A 21754-nucleotide genomic window follows, 5' to 3' on the forward strand; every position below is an offset into this window, starting at 1 on the left:
TTTTCCCAGATCTTGCATGTTTGTGTTTAGAGCTTTTTCTTTATTTTCGTGGTTTGCTTTGATTACCGCTTTTCTAAAGCGATGAGCGCACTCCGACCTGAGTGGCATTCGTTACCTCTGGATCACGTACCCGCACTCTGTCGCCCTCCAGCGAGAACAGCAGGGGGACAGAGGGTGGGGTCATGATAGTTATAGAGAGAGAGAGAGAGAGCTACTATCGTGTGTGTTATCGTCGAGGGTGTTTATGTTGTGAGTGTTTGGCCATGTGGCTCATGTAAGCGTGCATGTATACTACTTGTAAATAATTGTCAGCCACTTGGACACCATGTTCATGACAGTTGTTACCCTTGTTGACACTTGCCTTGTGTTTGCTGCCCCCTCTCCTTTCTTGCTTATAAATGCTCCTCCACGTTTTTACCCTTGACCCTTTGAGCCCCAAGCTTGAGACCCACCCTTGAAGACTTAACCTTGGAGAGAAGCTGAGTGGGGGACTTAGAACCTTGCTGCATGTGAGTAGATTCATATCCATACTTTTATGTTTTGTGATGGATGTTTTCGGTTAGTTCATTCAAGAATGAAATCCAAGTAAAGTTATGAGTGTGTGATTGAAGACATGAACATGAATGTGTAATGCATGAAGTTCAAGATGGATTTTTGGGGAAAATCTTCTAATGTCTGTGACTGTATATTGTAAAACTTATGCTAGAAGGGGGCCTGTTTTCTAGGAAAATGGGGCCTTCATTGCATGCCAATTTGGGTAACTAAATTCTTCTAGTTGGCCTTGAAAATTGGTGAGATGTTAATTAAGTAAGTATAATTTAAGTATAATTCAGGATGAAAAGGGTTTTACGTGGTTATTCTCCATAAATTGGAGGGTATTAAGTGCTCTTTGTACTATGCCATGTTTATACTATGAAATTCCAGAGAAAAATGCATGTTTTTTAAACGAAATTTTGACCGACCAAATGACATCCAAATACCTTAAAATCATAGCCAATTAAAAGATACATTTGTCAAGTATGTTGTTCATGTTTAAACATTGTTCAAATTCTTTATAAAGGAGAAGTTATACCTCAATTTGTGCAAGCATGTCACTGATAGCAGATTCCACTGGTTTTCACAATACCTCTATTGTCACGAGTTTTGACTAATTAAAAGGAGCCCAAATGCTCCCAAATCACTGCCAATTGAAAGATCTGTGTGTGTACTAAAATTTGCATGTTGAAATTATTTTGAATTTCCTTTTAGATTGAAAATTATGCCTTTGTGAAGAGGGATACGTTACTGTTAGCAGAATTCAGAAATTGACCTCTGGTGGCACAAGCATTTGGCCAACCAAATGAAGTCCAAATGTTTTCAAACTACCCCCATTTGAAAGATGCGTGTCTAGTATAAAATTGGTTTTGGAAGCATGTCAAGATTTTTCATGATTTGGAAACAGTGTTCATTTTTTTAGAGCAATGTCACTATTATGATGTAGAAAATTCCAGATTCTTTCAATTTTGTTGTCATGGTTAATTAGTCGACCAAAATTCCCCTGTTTTAGCCCCAAATCAGCTCTAAATGAAAGATCAGTGGATACTTGGCTAAGTATAAGTATGATTGAAATAAGACATACCTATGATCTGAAATGGAATGTACTCATGAAATCATTCACTATGCATGGTTGAAATCAGTTATGCTTATGAAATAGTGAATGCTACTTCTTGTAAAACAGCGAATGCTTATGAAGCATGTTTATGAAAGACATGTATGCTAATGAGTGAGTGAGTGCATATTGAATATGCCTGAATCAGATGTAGTAGACTACGAATATGATAGATAATTCAAATGTAGTAAGTGATGACATGATAAGTGCATGTGATAAGTGCAATTGATAAGTGCATGTGATAAGTGTTATGTGAAAATGAATGTGCATGATGTTGAGACATGCTTTATTGTGATGTGCGTTCTGTTGTGAGTGATTGGCATGCTTTTAGCGTATTTACAGGACCATACTGAGATATGTGATACTGTGATATGTGATTGACCGGCATGCTTTGAACGTATTGCATGACCATATTGTGATATGTGATATTGTGATATGTGATTGATTAGCATGCTTTGAGCGTATTGCATAACCATATCGTGATATGAGATTGATTAGCATACTTTGAGCATATTGCATGACCATACTATGATATGTGACTTATTAGCATGCTTTGAGCGTATTGCATGACCATATTGTGATATGTGACTTGTCGACTTGCTTTGAGAGTATTGTATTGCCGACTCGTAACCTCTCCGGCTCGCCCAATGCTAGGATGGGAGTCGAGTAGATGATGATGGGTGGTCGCTCCCCCATTCATAGTGATTGACACCCTGATGGTGTGATGCTCCTAGCCAAGGTGGCGTAGGGAGTAGTGTTGTGCAAGGTCATCTCCTATCAAAAACCCCAAAGCACGTTGGGGACTGTGTGTGCACATGTGTGAAGACATTACGAAGTGGGATACCTATGTGTCATTGTCTTCCCTCCTGAGTGATGGTAGAGGTCGTAAGCAATGGGATTGGCTTGGCCTGATGAATAGGGCCTCTACTTTGGGAGTAGGTGAACTAGAGAGTGAGTTGGGTAATATAGTTGTTGATGTTGAATGGATTTAAATTTATAGCTTCGTGATTCGTTATGACACTTGTGCTGATAAGACTTGATAGATTGGTGCTTTAAAATGATGCATGTGTTATTATTATTTCTCCTCTTCGAATTGAATTACTCATGACTCCTTGCTGGATATAGTAGTGAGACATGGCATCTGATTCTACTTTTTGAACTTTATAACTCACTCTTTTACTTTCTATCCTTGTAGAGTAGAAGTTGCAAGTCAAGAACAGCCGGTTGGGTGATCGTTCTGGTAGCTAAAGACCTGCACCTGCCGAGGAGACTTTTTGTTTGTATGTGTTTGATGGTCGTGGGCCATGTTCTAGTTTGTGTTGGAGCTATGTATTTGGTATCTAGGCTGTTGGTGCCTTGAACGATTGTAATATTCTAAGTTGGTATATATATATATATATATATATATATATATATATATATATATATATATATATATATGGGAAAATATGGGATTAGCCCACTAGCTCATAAAAACATATGAGCCCAACGGCCCAGATTGAATCTGGGCCGATCTGACAATCATGGATGTCCGTTAGTGCTTAAAATTTAAAAAAAAAAAATTCAAATCACTTGAAATTTTAGGTATGTGTTCTTCTCATCAAGACGCACCTAATAAAAATATAAAAAAATTTATTCGTGAAATAAAAATGACTTAAATGCCTCCTGAATCGTTTCGGGGGTATTTTGTTAAGCTTATTTCGTATAAAATATTTTTTTGATATTTTTCAAATATTCATCTATTTTTTATGAACACGTGCCTAAAATTTCAAATGATTTGGACTTGTAAAAAAAAACACTAAAATTCAAACACTACTAGACATCCGTGATTGTCAGATCGGCCAAGAATCAATCTGAGATGTTGAGCTCATATGTTCATATGAGCTAGTAGGCTAAAGGCTAATCCCATGTTTTCTCATATATATATATATATATATATATATATGTTTCAATTTTAATTTGCCCAGAACTTGCATGTTTTTTTTTAGAGTTTTTCTTTATTTTCGTGGTTTACTTTGATTACCGCTTTTCTAAAGCGATGAGCGCACTCCGACTTGAGTGGCATTCGTTACTTCTGGATCACGAACCCGCACTCTATCGCCCTCCGACAAGAATGACAGGGGGGCAGAGGGTGGGGTTGTGACAGTGCGTGGGGTGCACGTGCGAACAGGTACCAACTAGTGAGAGAGGATTGTGGGTATGAGGCGGGACTTACCTCACGGTGGGTCTATGACACGCTCGGGCATTTCTCTTGGGCACCCACATAGATCATGATGGAAAGCCAGCCTGAGGCTGGTTCAGCTTTAGTCTCCTTGCTTACACTCTGCGACTAATAAACACACACACATAAGGTTGCCAAACAAGTGGGTCAAAAGCCCCTGACTTGTCTTTAGAGGGATATGTAAAAAACTAAAATGGGGCGATGTGAGATTGTTTATGAATAAACAAATAAATAAACATGATAGAGTATTTGTGGTGGAAGGTATAACGTGGGGGTTTTATGCGAGAAGGAGAGGACGAGAGAGAGGGGAGGAAGGTAAGAACGGGAGCACGTAGGATAGAGATAAAGGTGAGGAGAGAAGAGAAGAAGAGAAAAAGAAGGAAAGAAAGAGAAGGGAGGGGAAGAGAAAGAGAGAAGAGATAGAGGAGAGAAGAGAAAGCGGGTCGGCGGTTAGCTGTCGATCCAGTTGACCGTGAGAGAATGAGAGGGAGAGAGGAGAGAGAAGAGAAAAGGAAGGAGAGAGGAGAAGAGAGATTACAAAGAAGAGGAGGGGAGAAGAAGAGAGAGAGGAGGAGAGATAATAGAAAGAAGAGGAGAGAGGGAAAGAGAGAAGAGAGCGTGGGCCAAGGACTTAGCCGTCGGTCCGATTGAGGGGTAGAAGGAAGGAGAAGGAGAAAGAGAAAAGAGAAAAAGAAAAGATGTAGAAAAGGTGAAGAGAAGAAGAGAGATAGAAGAGAAGAGAAGAGAGAGAAGAACAGAAGGAGAGAAAGGAGAAGAGAAAGAAGAGGGATTGAGAAGAAGAGGGAGAAAGAAAGAGAGGGAAAGAGAAGGATGAAGAAAGAGAGAGAGACTCACGAAATGTTCATTGGTTGTACTCTTTCCCTTGACTACCTGAGAGTAAGGGGACGTTCAGCCCATGCCCTAATCCCGTACCAAAACAAAACTAAGCTTCAACCTAAAACTGTGAAATCCATATTCAAGGGCTACCCTAATTATGGTAAGGGGTATCGATTCTGCAACCTTTAAACTGGGATTCTTATTGAAAGTCGTTATACTCATTTATTCAAGGAAGAATTCCTTGAAGCAAGATTGAGTCACAAACAAGCCGACCTCTTTAGGAGGCGAGAGACAAGGGTATGCGTCGAGAACCTGAACCTGAAACCTCCAATCCAATTGAACCTAAACCTCCATCTTCAAATCATTTTGAACCTAAACTTGAACTAAGAACAAGTAATTGAACCACTAGACCACCTCTATACATTTAAACCTTGAGGAAAATTTGAATAATATTTTGGAATGTATGAAAAGGCTTATGCATAAAATAAGAAAGGATAATATTATGATATATTAATTTCATATTTGAATTAATTGATGGGAAAATGGTTTAAGAAGTAGGGGATAATAGTCTAGCACCTTCCATAGGATGTTGATAGCCTGTCTATGGAATGAATCGCTCATATCTCTCACCCCACAAGTCACCCATGATCAATGGTGCATATTTAATTTCAAATGAGTGGCAAGCCAAAGAAAATACTAAGAAACTCTAATCCTTTTCAAGCACTATAAAAATAGAATGATACTACCCAAATCTCTACACCTTGAAATTTCTTCTCTCTCTCTCTCTCTCTCTCTCTCTCTCTCTCTCTCTCTCTCTCACAACCTACCAAAGGGGCACACCCCACTTACAACATCTCTTTCTCTCCATTAGAAACTTTCTCTCTCTCTTGAAAGCCCTAAGGAGGGCGCGCCCTACTTTCTCTCTCTCCTCCTATGTTTTCTCTCTCATCGTGTATCATGATCTCTTTTGGGGTTTTGACTATAGGGTTGTAGTAGAAAAGAGAAACATATCTCTCAACCTAGGTTGCTAAAGAGATTCACCGAAGGGTTTGAGAATTTGTGATTAAGGGGTTCATGTTCCATTGGTGTGGCTTGTCCAAAGTTGCTTTCTCAGTTGAGATTGAAGGTTGTCATTAGATCATACGCCATCAGAAAATGGTGACTCGGTGTAGAGTGTAAGAAGCCCGGTTGAGGTAATCTCTGGTACCCTCTTTTGTTTCTTACTTATTTGTTTTATTGTTTTCTTCATTCCTAAGTATAGGTTGTGTCTTTTCTTTTTTAATGAAAAATGTGGTTATGAATGGCTTCAAGTTCTTGAGATTCTATTGTATGCTTTTTTTATTATTATTTGAAGTTATTATATTGTAAAAGTACTACTTGTGAGTGATCTATACCGTGAAGTAAAAAGTATTGAAAAGAAAGAAAAATTATTATTATATACTTCGGCTAGATCACACGAGTCCTTCTTTCATATTTCTTCACTTGATTTGAGTTTTGGATCTCTTCAAATCCTTCTATGATTTATATCAATAGATGTTTGGCTTCCCACTTGATTAGATGATGAATTTACCAGATTTTATAATGTCATCGCATTTCACCCAAGAAATATAGCTAAGACCTAAGGCCGTAAACCAAGTGCCCGAGAGCTCCGATTGGCTTCTCATGGTCATGGTGCATACACTTGAGCATATGTATATAAAGATCATATTATGATGTTATTTTTTAAGTCTATTTATGTAAAATTTTGCTTTGTAAGTTTGAGTGGTACTGAAAGTTTAAGAGCATACTACTCATGTACAGCTTGATGATTTACACTCATGGTTTATTTTATCCTTGTAAGAGACTCTAATTGAATTACATCCTCTCTCTTTAGTGTATTTGGATGCTATTAGCTCACTGTTATTATGATCTTGCTGTAATTTGAAATTTCGAGTTGTAATTTCAAGTGTATTGTAAGATTTTCAAGTATATAGCTTGTAGTTTGCCTATCTTTTGATTCAAGTCAAGAGCATCGGTTTCTACACACTCACAAAATAATCATTCTATATTGTGTAGAAATATTATAGCTTTTGAAAGTTAAGGCAGTTTCAGAGTTTTTTTTTTAGCATCGATGTGGTTCAAATTCTAATGAAGAGTCCAACTTATATTAGAGTTAAGATTTACTAATGTTTATGCTAAATTTTAGCTTATACATAGAGGTCGGTATGGTTTTTTTTTCTTTTGCTACAAATTTTTGAGATGGTTTTCTTTTATCAAAGAGATGCTAGAAACTAGGCAATTGGCATGTAAGCTTTCCCCTTTTACTTTCAACCAATTTATTAGAATTTTTTTAGTCTTCCCTTTGTTCATTTTGCATTGTCATATCTGAAAAGAAACGGGGGGATGGAGGAACAAAATTTCCCAAAGCCAACCTAAATGGGCTTTCGAGTCCATGTACAAAATTCATATGAGCAAGTGTTTTTGTCATTCTTAACCACCTGAGAAAGCCCAATGGGCTTTTGAAAAAAGTGATACGGTGGCCAGAGAACTATTATAATATCCGGGGACAAAAACTCTTATGACACTGTTAACCGCATCGAATAGCCATAACCACAGCCAAAGGTCATGGAGCCCATAAAACAAGGCTAACATACGGCCATTAAAATGTTAAGAAGGCATGCCACACTTTAGAAAGGCCTGCACTAAAAGTCAAGGACATGTAATCTCTAACATAGAGACCACGAATATGATAAAATAAATAAATTTTAAAAATTAAAAATAATAATTTTAATAATAAAACATTTGGCCCGTTAGTTTCCATTGTTTTTAGATGGAATACCTACTTGCATCTATTTTTAAGATGGATGCTTTACACTTTCGGGATCGCATGAGTAGAAATGCGGTCCAGCCCGCATGTGTAGATATGTGGTCCATCCCGCATGAAACAAATTTCCTTATACATATACTTGCCCATGTGGGATTGAAAGTCATAAAATGCCTAAATAGAAAATTGCCAAACAATGTATTCATACCATATAGTTGTTTTGAAACACCCTTTCCGAAAAATCATATTAGCAGGTGAGAAACTTTTGAAACCTGCACACTTAAAATAGCTCGGTCAAAATAAATAAATGTTTTTCCTTCATTCATGAATAATTCTATGTCTAATAGACTTGTTAGGATGTTCAAACTGGGCCTTATCTTGCACTCTAGCAATTATATCAAACTTTTGGTTGTTAAAATTCAAAGCGCATACTTCTTTAACTATTTAGTATTTCTTTCTACATAATCTACAATTCCAAGGATTTAGATTGAAAGGGTTGGATCCATCAGGCAAATCCCGATGCGGCGGAAACACAACAACACATAGATTGGATAGAGATTACATACTTTTTTTCCGATTCCAATTTCCCTCATGCGGTTGTTGGGATCTTTCGCTTCCTTTTATATGTGGTCCCTCCGAGTCAAAAGTTCGATGCCCACAGCCTCAAGCTAACTTTTAATTATGAGAACTAAAAGTACAATATACACAACATAAATCCGAAACCTGTGATGGACAGCCCAAGAGTTCTTGACTCACCATTATGGGTTTTTTTTTTTTTTCTAGGGCTTCTGCAGAGAGCAACTAGGATGAGAGGGGGGATTCCCTTTTCCCTTCTCTCAACTAGAAACGAGTCAAGCAATACCATGGACGTCATCTATTTTAACCACTAAGAATATTAAAAAATCCATGGAGGACCCTATAAAACACAAAGGGCGGACTCCAAATCCAACCTAAGGGGTTTCAAAGGACTGATGCTTAATTTGGAGAATCACTACCACACAATATCTTGAGAATTATCTTTCAAAGTAACACCTGTTTTAATCTTAGAACTTGCTTTCAAACACACATTTTTCCTAGTCCCACCCACATATAAAAATATTACGTCAAATACCTTGTTGTTGGTATTCCAAGGAGCCTATTAATATTAATACTCAAACTAGACATCAATATGTCAAAATTAGTTATGATTGCAAATAGCGTTTTAAAGCCTGGAGCCCACTCATTGTACCAATCAGATTGGCCAGCTCAGTTGAATCTGTGAAATATGTATGGGGCGATTCCAGGGGTAGACACAGAACGCCACCCACCGAATCCAATTGAGATCAATGATCCCCTGCGTTCATTGCATGATTTTAACCCTGATTGCAATCATTGCCTGGTAATGATAATGCGCAAATGTGTGTAAAAGACTTGGCTGTTGGCAAACACATTACGCTCTCTATAGATCTGTAGTTATGCTGTCACAAAGTAGCTACCCGATCGCAAATAAATGTATGAGAAACAAATTCACGAGAGATGCAAGAGGTTTTGGAAGCCGTCAATGACCAAATTACAGACGCATCGGCCATGTGATATGTAATTTTGATATGCAGGAAATGCTCACCTGTGAAAGTCATGACAAAGCTGTTACCCACCCTTGCTGATAACATAGAAGGATCAAAAGATGACGCCTAATGGAGGAGTCCACAAATTTGTGGGGGACATTCATTGAAGTTCCGTGGACCCAACGTTGTAGTGGGCTATTTGCGACAAACCAATCAAGAGACAAACATGAAGAAAATTTCAATTGCTAATGAGGTTTATCTGATCTCCATTGACCACTCTAAACTTAAATCTCCATCAGAAAACACCGCTGCTTTTCTTACTTGGCATGAGGCACATTCATGGTAATTCTGATGGCCATCACTTGAGCTTTTACAAACCATTTACGCATGGATTCCCAATGCATTCCAGACAGAGTCATTATTGATAGGGGTCACCCCAGAAATAAACAAGTCTCAAGCATTCTTTTCATCAATAGATTTCTTTTGGAAAATAGCAGAAGTTTCTAAAAACATGAACTGCTTCTTCAAAAAAGCATACAAGTTAACTGAGGACCAGCAAATGATTTGTATCATGTTATAACCCATTCCACAAATACATCACAATGATGGAACGCTTAAAGAAGTGCCGTAGTACATCATGAACCATGAATGTTTTTAAGAGCCCATTTGACTCACCTGCAAGTCTTTATTGATGAAGGGAAAACAGGCTTTTTAATTTCTTTTTTCTTTTTTTTCTTCCAGTGCTATAGATATTTCTTTTTCTTTTTCTTTTTCTTTTTTCTTTTTTTCTTCCAGTGCTATAGATATGTCCTTTGACAAGTAGGGTTCCCAAAGTCCATGTACAAGTCTAGGAGCCGACCAAGGTGGGCCATTCTTCATTCCCAATAGGGCGGAGGGGCAGAGAGCTATATCACAAAAAATTGGTATGCCCTAACAGTGATGAGTCATTTTGACCAGTGATGAACTTTTAAGAACAATTCAGAAGGCAACTATATCTCCTTAATTATCAAAACATATTGGCGCCACAAAAAGCTAACAACTAAAATCCATCCATACATTTAGAAACCTCATATAGCCTTCTTGTCACATTATTCATTGGACATCCCTCATTCGGATCCAATCAAGGAACAGAGTTTCATATAACAATTACAACATAGTTATGGAGCCAGACCATCAAAACTGGATTACTGAGTAAACAACAGCCAGAAACTGTCATGAAATTCTACTAAATAATGCTTAATGAGAGAGCACCATGAAGAATGGGGGAGAAAAGGAATAAAATTAGAAAATACAATAAAAATAGCAGCTCGAGTTGAGCGACTTAAATAGCAAGGCATGGAGTAGTAATAGCAGCACATGCATGCAACCATCACCCCTTCGTGACGAGAAGCAAAGAAAGGGATGGAGTGCAGAGTAGGGACTCAAAGAGGGCGTGTTCGGCGGCCAGATGCTCGGCCACAAAGCAGAGCATTTCGAGGAATGGGGTACTCATCTCTCCATGAATTTACAGGGGAATACACACGCAAATAGAACTGTTGGCCTAAATATTGTCGTGGCCAATTCTCTGATCTCAAGTTCCACATACCCACATTGTCCAGTGCCACATAAATGGCTGTCCATGACTTGGGATACACCTGCTCACATCAAATTATAGTAAAACAATCACATTTACTCCAGGCCTAGTTAGGCTGACAGATGCCAAACACACACAGATGTTACAGTTAGGCATTACTCAGTTTTCTTTTTTATAATTATAACTCAAAGTTTCCACAAGAGCATTTTCGGGGGAATCAACAAGCTTTTTATTCATAGGAAGGATAATCATGTCATTCTTAAGCATTTGGAAAAGTAAATATGAACTTTCAAAAAAATGAAACATAGTGAATGAAGGAACATCCATCAATCTCCCACCCCCAAGATTCATCGTCAATAGACAAACCAAGAATTAGTCCCACATTTCACCTGGGGACTTCTTATACATGTGAAACTCATTAGGAAGTGGGCTGCACAAAATCGGAAATCCCTACTACATCACCAATTAAAAAGTTTCTCGAAAAAAATTACTTTTATCAAAATAATTGATATATGCCATTATGCACTGTTTTTATATAAAAAGCAGGAAAGAAAGATCCCTAACCTGGGTGGTGCAACGGGCAACTGTGTCACGCAGGTTATAATTTTGCCTGCTTGCTTGTGTCCACTGCCCTCCATCCATTCTGAACAAACTCCAATTGGTACCAATTAATAAAAGAAGAAAGCGATACACACACACACAAAAAGCAAAATTTAAAAATACAACTTACAAAGCATTTTTTTAGCCCAATAAATATAGTCCATCCATTTTAGTGCGATGCTTAGATCTAGGCGTTAAAAGGATCTTTTTCCTTTCCAAATATTTTGGATAGTGTTCCTAACATTAGATTAACAGTGTTAAAAAAAAAAAAAAAAAATTGATTTTGAATTTATCAAGATTTAAAAAAACATATTGATGACACAAATCAGTCACACCCATACCCATGTCGGATTGGGGGAATCGGTGGATCAGATCGGAAGAATCGGCAGAATCGCTAATTCTTGTTTCAAATTTTTTTAAAAAAAAATTCAAGAAAAAAATGTTTATTCTTTTTCACTTGACTTGTGAAGAATCGGTGAGAATCAATGAAGAATCTGTCGGACTCGTTGAAGGAATCGGCGGTTCCACAAAAAAATCGACGATTTTACCATTTGGAACCGCCCAAATCCCTTTTTTTGGCCTAATCCGGAGTGTCTTGGGCAATTCCCCATCCGTATCCGGTTCCGGATCAGGTCACCGATTTTTTAAACCTTGGAATTTATAAAGGCTCAGATCTTGAAATTCACCAAATGGACAGTCTAAGTTTTTTTAGGGAACTTATTTTGACCATATATATGATGAAAATTGAATTTTATTTTTTTGGGATTGATTATTGGGATGAAGAAAGTGCGTGCAAAATTAGGGATCATACAAATTCCATAAACATGGCTTTCAAGAAATATAGTTTTATTATATCATAATGACATAGTGACAAGAAATCATCTATCCATATATATATATATATATATATATATACATATATATAATTTTTATATAGAGGCTCTAAACAATCAAATTAGGGCGCACCTCAAAAATTTCACTAAAAGAGGTTGTTTTCACTCAAGATGCATGGACATGAGAAATAAATGGATTTCAAGTTTTAAAAAATAGCGCATCTTGTAGTGCATTTTTTCTTTTGTCTTCTAAGAATGTTGAACCTTAATCTTGTAATGCATTTTTGGATTGTCAATTGTCAAGATTTCCAAGTTTTCATAAATCTGCTCGATCTACACTATTTTTGAAGATTTAAATCTTATAATTAGAGATAAAAATATACTTTAAGGCTATCATAAAGATTTCCAATATTGAAGCCACATTTCTTGACACTATTTGAAGGTGCGTTTATATATATATATATATATATATATATATATATATATATATATATATATATATATATATATATAGAGAGAGAGAGAGAGAGAGAGAGAGAGAGAGAGAGAAAGAGAGAGCTTAGGATCTCACCCCACAACAAAGAAGGAATAGCCATCAAGATGCCATGACTGCACTACATCTTCTTGGTTGACAAACACAATCTCAACATAAGCTCGGAAGTCAGCTGCCATTACAGAAGTTTGGAGGTAGCCACCACTGCCCGATGGTCTATCAGGGATGCTATTAAGGCTGAAAACACCCTGAATCTTGTAAAAGTCAGCAAGCTTCAATGGGGTATCAGCGGGGATAAAGGAAACACTGTTAACTGCAAATCTTTGCTTGCCATTGATGATGTTGGCCGAGTTAGACAAGATGATTGTTCGTGTAGTGTTGATTAAACCATAGTGGTAGGAGCCCTGAGGGTTTGGTCTTGGCCCACTTGCTGTCAGGTTCCATCTGGTTCAAGGTAAGAGGAAGAGAATAAGACTGAAATGCTTATACTTGAATGCCACAAGAGAGAAGGGAAGAAGAAGAAAGTGGAGTGACATCAATTTTTGCCGCACAAAAGAAACCATTATTTAGAAACACTCAAATAGCTATCTATGTCATCAAAAAAGTGGTCACATCCCATTTTAAAATCAGTAGCATAGATTACCCAATGTGTCCCCATTCACCATATGTCTTTCTGACCTATGGAGGGAATCTATATCTTTCCTATGGCTGGAAGAAGGATAGTTCAATGGATGGACTTCAAAGAGAGAAAACAAGCAAAAGAAAGAATATAGAGTTTGAAAAGTTTAACTGCTCCTCATGTTAGAAAAAATAGGATACCTCATGTTAGAAACAGATAGAATAGTAGTTATATCTCTTTTTCAATACCATACGCTGCCTGCAATAGAGAAGAACAATAAAACCCATCTTCACCACCCCTTGTCTCTTGTTTAGGGATGTTCGGGAGAGAATCTGATAAACCATTCCATTTACAAAAAGATGAAAGCCACCATGGACAGGACTGAAATGCTCAAATGAGAATTCTTCCAGAAATACAGGGTAAAAGTAGAGAAAAATCAAGAAAATTCAATTATTGAGACTCCAACCAAGGTACTACTTGAAAAACTGAAAAAGAATACGAACAAGCAGAAATTAGAACTACTTCAGCAGCTCCTCATCTCATTAGCCAAAAGAAATGTATATCCCCATTCCAAAACCATCCCCATCTCTAAGAACAGGACACATTATGGTCGTTTATCCATTGGCATATTTTCCCTATATCTAGATAAAGGGTGAATCTCATAAGAACAGGCAGGTGGTCATACCGAATTGAGCGTGCCTGATTGAGAGACCAGTCAATCTGGATGGTTGGTCCACCAGGAGGAGGGCCAGAGACCTGGCCTTGAGAGTTACTATAGTGAAGGATAGAAGTGCTGGTGAGGACAGGGTTGGTGAAGCGAGTGGAGACAACAATGTAGTAGTCCTGTCCTGGTTGGTCAGCAGTCACCAGAACAGAGTAGGACTGACCTAAGTGAACATCAAGAGAGGAGTAAGTGTTCTGAAGTGTGTGAGATCCTTCAACCTCTACGAGTTTCATCTTGTGACCTTGAATTCTGAAGTTGAATGAGGTTGTAAGGCCCACATTTGATATCCGAAATCTGTAAGTTTTGCCTGCAAAAACCCAACTTCAACTTTGTTAGTTTTGATACATGGTTTGAGCATATTTATATTTGTTTAAGTGAAGGCAAAAAACAAAGAAGAAGAAGAAGAAGAAGAAGAAGAAGAAGAAGAATGAACTAGATGTTCTAGAATTTTGGACCTTTGAGAGGTTTGAGACCCAAAATTTTGATTTTAAAATCGGCACAAGAGAATAAGTCATAGATTTCTTTTTACAATCTAGAATGATACTTCTCATTTGGAAATTCCTTTTCTTCTTCCATTGTACTCTTATTTGCTGGCAGAGCAGAAGAATCGCTGAAACAGTTGATTTGTTTGTCTTGTAGGCTTTCAAATACCTAAAAGCTACAAGCAGTTCTTCATCATACATAACCTGGCCTGACCAAAATCATACATCTCACATTTCTCAAAATTTGAAACAGTATGTATTTGTGAAATTTTGATTATTCATGAGAAGTAGCAATTTCCATAGCCGGGTAGATAAAAAAAAAGACAGCTATTTTTAATGTACAAATTTTTAGGAGTCATAGAATATGCTTCTTAATACAGTCGGATCTTTAATTTACATTAGTTTTTCCTTTGTACAATGTTGAAGTGTCCCCCAAATTCAAATTTGCCAATTTTTCGTGATAAATCAAAAAAAATGTGTAAAGCCCACACTACCTTGATCTACAGTGAAGACAAGAGCATTTGGTCCGCGGCCATTGATGAGAATACCATCAGGGAAAGGAAGACTGTGCCCACCATCCAGAGTTGCCTTCAAATCCTGAGCCAAATGTTTAAAGACCCACAGTCATTCTAAGCACTGCAAAAGCCAGAACCTTCCTACAAAAAGGAAAATATTTCCTTTTCATTTCTATTGAAAAACGAGAACAGAATTTGGCAGCATGGGTCAAGGGTGGATCCCCAAAGAGTGTATGCCTATCACATTTTACCACTGATTCAAATGCATTTAAGAAAGGAAAATAAATAAATAAATAATTTAAAAAAAAAAAAAAAGAAGAAGAGAGAGAGACCCAAAGTTTATTTGTTTTTAACTAATTCAACATACAGCAAGGAATCATTTATGGGGAACAATAAAAAATTGGGCCCAAACCGACTGGTTTTGAATCCCAACCTCACCAACAAATAACCATTAGATTTATTAAGGGGTTGGAAACCATTAACCCAAGCTTCTTAAATTACAAAAGATAAAAGGAAAAAAAATGCAAATTATATAACGCTAATGGTTATGAATCTATAGACATTCTCTTCCCATTAAGTTTCAAAACTCAAAAGTACATATATCATGGTTTAAAAATACGGTTAGGTGAACAGGATCGCTCCTCTTGAAAACCGTTCCAAAACAGCAGATCAGTGATCCGGACTAATGAACTGGTGAACAAAAATAAAAAAATAGAATAGAAAGCTGAAAAATAATATTGAAAAATAAAGTGAGACCGGTAGAGAACCGCCATAACCTGCCAGTCCATAGGGGAACTGGCCATTTCCCGATACTTAGCGGCATCAGATCAGTCAGTTTGATCCAAATCTCTAATTGTTTAAAATTCCTTCTACATATAATTATGCAAGAATTGTCAGATTACCATAAAAATTATTTCTTTGAACGATATTTCATTAAGCGTTTGTTTTATGATATTGCGCAGTAAGCCCTTTTAACTAATTTTGGTTGCGATCAATTGACAATGAATTGTGGGCGTGCCAATAGATCTGAATAAATTGAGGTACAAGTTTTCAATGCCAAAATACCCCATAACCATGATGGTGCAGGGGCATCTAAACATAAGCTGAATTTATAAACTATTGTGACTGACCAAAAAAAGGTGAAGCGAGTTCAGGACAATCCGATTATTTGGAATGAGTATGTTTTGGGTGGAGTATTTAAAAACCGGGATCAGGGAGGCGGATGGTTAACATACACATCCATATTGGATTATTAAATTGATGATCTAGACTAAGATTGGATTAACATGAATATATGATCCAAAAAATTATTTAAAATTAAAATAAAATACAAATTAAAATAGCAATTTGCGGATGAAATTTTAAAGGGGAACTAAGGAAAACAAGTTCTAAAAAGAAAAGAACCATATATAGAATGGGGGATTGAGCAAGGATCCATACCATCTTGAAACCAATTTGCTCCCAAATGATTTCCATCAAGATCAGCAATCCGTACTGGAAATCGTTGGGTTAAACACTAGTAAAAACCAATTTTTTTAAAAAAACTTGCCTCGGGTCTTGAAGTTGGCCTATGGTGAGTAACTCGATTAAGTTCAAGTGGACTCAGGCTGAGAAGTTTAAAAAATAAAATAAAATTGTTCAAACATAAAATAAAATAAAATGTAAAAGTGAAATAAAACATAAGGCAACATAAAAATCCAAAAACAAAATTAATAATATATATTTATATATATATATAGAAAAGCATTTCTTAACCTCTATAGACGAAAATGAACATTGATTTCACGTATGTTCATCACCATCCAAAATTCATCGCATTGTTACACTTGTCCGATAATGTTTCATTTTTTATTTCTTTTTATAAATCGAAATAACTTGAAATTTGAAACGTGTGTAAATCTTAATAAGACGCACTTAATAAAAAAATGAAAAAACTATTTTGTTAAATATAAATTAACCAAAATACCCCCTATAATTTTTTAAGGGTATTTTGATCAATTTATATTTTACGAATTATTTTTATATATTTTTATTAAATTCTTTTATTTTATTTTTTACGAATTATTTTTATATATTTTTATTAGATTCTCTTATTTTTTATGATGACTCGCTCCAAATTTTAAATCATTTCGATTTATAAAAAAATAAATAAAAATTGAAACACTACCGGACAACTGTGACCGTGCGATGAACGTTGAACAATGAACTGTGACCGTACGGTGAACGTTGGATAGTGATGAGCATAAACAAAATCACTATTCATTTTCGCCTATAAGTGTTGCACAGTATTTTCAAATATATATATATATCATTGATTTAAAAAAAATTGGCTAATAATTAATCACACTTAAAAATAAAATAAAATAAAAGATAGACATTATAACAAGAAAAACTCACAAATCTGTAAAAAAAAAAAATATCCCAATTGAACACAACTTTTAAACATTGATTTCACACTAATCGACTTTTATAATTTTCATTATTTTAGGTGGCCCGAGTTGAGCCCCAGCAGAATAAAGAGCCAAGCCCGAGCAACGATGCAAACTCAACTAGTAAAAAAAATGCGTGAGATGAGCAATCTCCACAAGTTCATTACATAATCAATCCTAACGTGCAGCTGGCAACGGGCCCCAATGAATCTCACGAATCGGAAGCATCTGGGCCGTTAATTGTCAGCTTTGGGATAGCACATGCCAAAACAAAATTGAAATTCCACGTCGTGTCAAGCTATGTCACGTGCGACGATCAGGGAGAATAAAACAGAGATGCACTCACGGAAATAGAATTGGCGTAGAGAGAAAGAGAGAGAAGCGGTGAAAAATATTAAGAGGTGAGAGAGGTGGAACGGCAAGCATTCAAAAAAAAAAAAAAAATTGAAATGAAAAAAAGTCAATATTTTTCTTGTGGAGGATTAGGCTACGACACAGAGAAGGAAATGCTTTGTGCATTAATGCAGAAGCAGTTGTGCATTTAGTGGGAGTGAGATCATAACACAGGCATAGAGAGTGAGAGAGTTTACAGAGTGGTTGGCCTTGAACCAGTCACCGGCGAGGACGGTGAAATCTCCGGCGGGTGGAGGGAACGGGACCGGAATGAGGGGTCGGCTAAGAACTCTGATCCCTCCGAACCCACCGGCAGCCTTGTGAAAGGCAAGGGAAGGGAAATAGAAGTAACTTCCAATCTGATCCTTTGCCTGCAAATTGTATGTGAAGTTTCCACCAGGTGGGATGGGGCAGTTGGTACCATAAACCCCATCTTGCCATGAATTCCTCCTTTGCTGTATCCCATTCCTAATCCAAAAAATTTCAAATATCCTCATTATTACCAATAAATAAATAAATCTCACCTAAAATCCATATAGTTCGTCACTACTTACTCATTCATTGTGCCCTATTGTTACCAGAGACCAGATCTAAAAGTTTCATTTGATTTCTGCAAGGGGATCTCTTTCAATTTTGGCAGATGATTTAGATTTTTTTCCAGGATTTCAAGCACTTTTTTGGAGTCCAAAAAAAGTTTTACCGTGTGATTTATAACGAGTTACTGTTTAATTTATCTTCCACTTACAGTGGAGCAAAATAATACTAATCATCATCTTTTTTTTCTTTTTTTTTTTTTTCAATTAATTGAGATCGGTTACATAAATTCTAATTTTCATGCTCTATTTCCAATTAATTGAAATCTCTCCCAATTTTCCATTCTACTCCATTAAAAATCATATTGGCGGTTGAGGCCACAAATCCCCATATGGCCTGATTAGCCTAACCTCGGTCAAGCCTAAAGCCTAGTAGACAAAATGTAGCCCAAGGGCCGGGCCTGATCCATGGCAACCTTAAACTTAATTTATGTAAAATCAAATCAAGTTGTTCTGATGTAGAAAGAATATATCAAAATAAAAAATAAAGTTCAAATATTAAAAATATTATACTTTGCACCACTGGGATTTTAGATCTGCACAGTTCTGAAGGCTAATATTTAAGTTCAACAAATCCTTAATTTTCTTAATGTGAATTACAAACAATATGCAATATTCCCATGAATGTGGTTTTAGTGACTTAAAATAATGACAATTACAGGCACATTTTCACTTTTAAACTTCATAACGCGGGCGCGAAGACCAAAGTAAACGCGTAAGATGACCAACAAAAAGGACCTTACAAATATCATGTCATTTTCTAAATGCCTAAACTACCCTTCACTTGTCAAAAAACAACCACCATTCTCTTCCTATCCATTCCACCGAGGGAGGGAATCCTTACTTTCAGTTTAAAGCTTAGAGAGAGAAAGAGGAGGAGAAGAAGAGAAGTTTCAGATTCTAGAGAGAGAGAGCCTCTTTTCATGGTTAAAAACTAGATTCGAAAGGGAGGGAGCTATTTTCATGGTTAAAAAACTGGATACAGGGTGAAATTCAGAATTGCAGAGAAAGTAAGAGAGGGAGAAATTGGTTGAAAAGACGTAGTTCTAGAGAAGATAGTAAAAAATAGAGAACCAGAAAAAACACTAGAGATAGAAAGTGACAGAAAGAGGGAAAGAGAGAGAGCAGACCAGGAGAGGAGGAAAGGCTCAGTTAAGTTGTTGAAGACGTTGATGACGAGGTTGTCGTTTGTTACGGCCTCAATCTGAGGTCCCGGAAACTGCCCATTTATCAGAATCCCCTGCAACAAAACAAACAAGAAGTTCATCAGGCAAGATCCGACGGTCCAGGACATCCTACATTGTACCAATTCAGATCTAAACCGACCACTTCTCTGTGAAAACATCTTCCCCGTCACTTCTTCGCCCCTGTAAACCAGAGATCTAGAGAGAGAGAGTTACCTGCTGCTTTACACCGAGGGGATAAATGTCCCCCCAAGTCACTTGCCACGTAAAAAACCTATACGGATCATCGCCATTGACGGGGAAAAGAAAAGCAAGAGAGAGGAATGCGGCCAAGAAGAAGGAGAAAGAAGAGGCTCGCAGTCCCATTCTCTGTTCCCTGAATCAAAACATACTTTCCCACTCAGAACAACATTCTGCAGAGTTAGAGAGAGAAAGGGAAAGAGAGGGACAATGACGTTTTGCTACCTGGAATCTTTTGTGGGGTGACTTTTGCTCTGTCAATAGCGGTCTTGTGTCGCGGTTTTGGCGATCTATGGCGCCATTAGAGTTGCAGAGAGCAGCTTTAAAATGGAGAGGATTGAAAAAGTCGGTGGTTTATTTTTCTATTTCCCCTCCTGCCTCTTCTCTCTCTCTGCAATGTAGAGAGAGAAAGCAAGGTATTCTGGTTAGATTGAATTTGGGGGGAGTTGTTTCTCTGCGGGCCTTTTTGTAAGCACTGGCGGCCACTGGTACGAGTGTCAGTGGCGAGTTAAGGGCTAGCTGGCCATTCAAGTTTTTCTCACTGCAATGACCGATCTACCCTCCTAAATCTCCAAAACAATAAAAATAATTTTTTTGAAAATAAAGTTTATTTAGGGTCCATGCCCTAGTAGATCAAATTAAGGCCACATCCAAAATTTCAGTAGAAGATATTGTTTTGATGCCAAAATATCTTTAAATTGATCATCTCGACAATAAGAGAAAAAAAATTGGATTTATGTATGACACGAGAAAAAAAAGTGGATTTACATATGACACGAGAAAAAAAAATTGGATTTACGTTTGACACGAGAAAAAAATTTGGATTTACGTACGATACGAACAAAAAATTGGATTCCAAGTCTTGAAAATAGTATACCTTATAATGCAGTTTTTTACTACAATTTTTACGGTTTTATAGATCTACACAATCTATATGATTTTTAAAGCTTTAAATTTATAATTAAATATACAAATATATTTTAAGGCTATTAGACTGATTTTCATAATTGAAACCATATTACTCGCACTATTCGAAGGTGGCTTACTTTTGATTGTTTAAGTCTCGGCTCCATACAAACCGTACCCATGCTAAAAAGAAGCAAGAGATGAAATGACTATTTTGCCACTGATGTTATATATTGTGACGGAGGAAGGCCTGGACGTGCACGTGCTCCACTGGGATCTTCCAAAGGACGGATTGACCTTATATTTCTAGCTGTTCGCATTTCGCAACTTTATTAGTTTTTTTTATTTTTTTACATTTCGACGAAAGTAACCTTTACAATTTTCGTGAGGTTTCTATAATCAACGCGCACATTAAAATTTTATCATAATATATAATTTTATTGTAAATAATTATTTTCATATCTAATTTCAAAATTTTAAATTTTAAAAATAATTAAAATCAAATAGATCTATAAATATATGAAAATCTTAAAAATGAACCGTCTAAATAATGTGTTTCAGGTTGCACTATTTTTTTAAACTCAAAATTTTTTTTTTTGTATTCAGATTAGAAAGTTTTTTTAACATTAAAACAATATTTTGGACATATTTATAGGTGGGTATGTGATTATACATTTTTAAGGTTGCAATCTTATATAAACCTTTCTCAAATTAAATTAATTTACGTATAAAATGTGGTAATTTGTTTTATAAAAGAAATTTAAAAAGCCCAACATGTGGCGAAATCTTGACCGTTCATGCACACACTTATTAATGCCGTGGGATTTGCGGCGAAAAGCTGACATCCCTCGTTCACATGGCCCCACAATGGAGAACAAATCTACTGCTAAAAAAAATTTCCTTATTCGTTGAGTAAATAATATTATATATTTGAGTAGCTACCACTTTGAAATGGTTTAAAAAAACATATAATTGATTCGTATTGTCCACTTCAAAAATCGCGTTTGATAAGTGAATCGGCAATTCATATAAGAGATTTGGCTTGTTTCAGCCTCAAAATACTTTCAAACAATTACTATAATTTTTGAAAAATTTAATTTTGTTTGGTTTTTAAAAT

At 36.5% G+C, this 21754-nt stretch overlaps 1 protein-coding gene across 1 annotated transcript; it reads right to left on the reverse strand.

Moving 5' to 3' along the window:
- Positions 1 to 10086: 10086 nt before the first annotated feature.
- Positions 10087 to 20169, reverse strand: LOC18445747 (protein SKU5 SIMILAR 14). The gene is made up of 9 exons (XM_006855877.4): positions 19957 to 20169; positions 19708 to 19867; positions 19438 to 19547; positions 17912 to 18182; positions 14872 to 14974; positions 13857 to 14202; positions 12631 to 12996; positions 11191 to 11269; positions 10087 to 10687 (listed from the first exon to the last, which is right to left on the reverse strand). The coding sequence occupies exons 2-9, from the start codon at positions 19855 to 19857 to the stop codon at positions 10475 to 10477; spliced, it is 1638 nt and encodes a 545-aa protein (XP_006855939.1). The 5' UTR covers positions 19858 to 19867; positions 19957 to 20169; the 3' UTR covers positions 10087 to 10474.
- Positions 20170 to 21754: the final 1585 nt, after the last annotated feature.

Source organism: Amborella trichopoda, chromosome 2, assembly GCF_054954075.1.
Source record: "Amborella trichopoda isolate Santa Cruz 75 chromosome 2, AtrichopodaSantaCruz75HAP2 v2.0, whole genome shotgun sequence".
NCBI classification, from domain to species: domain Eukaryota; kingdom Viridiplantae; phylum Streptophyta; class Magnoliopsida; order Amborellales; family Amborellaceae; genus Amborella; species Amborella trichopoda.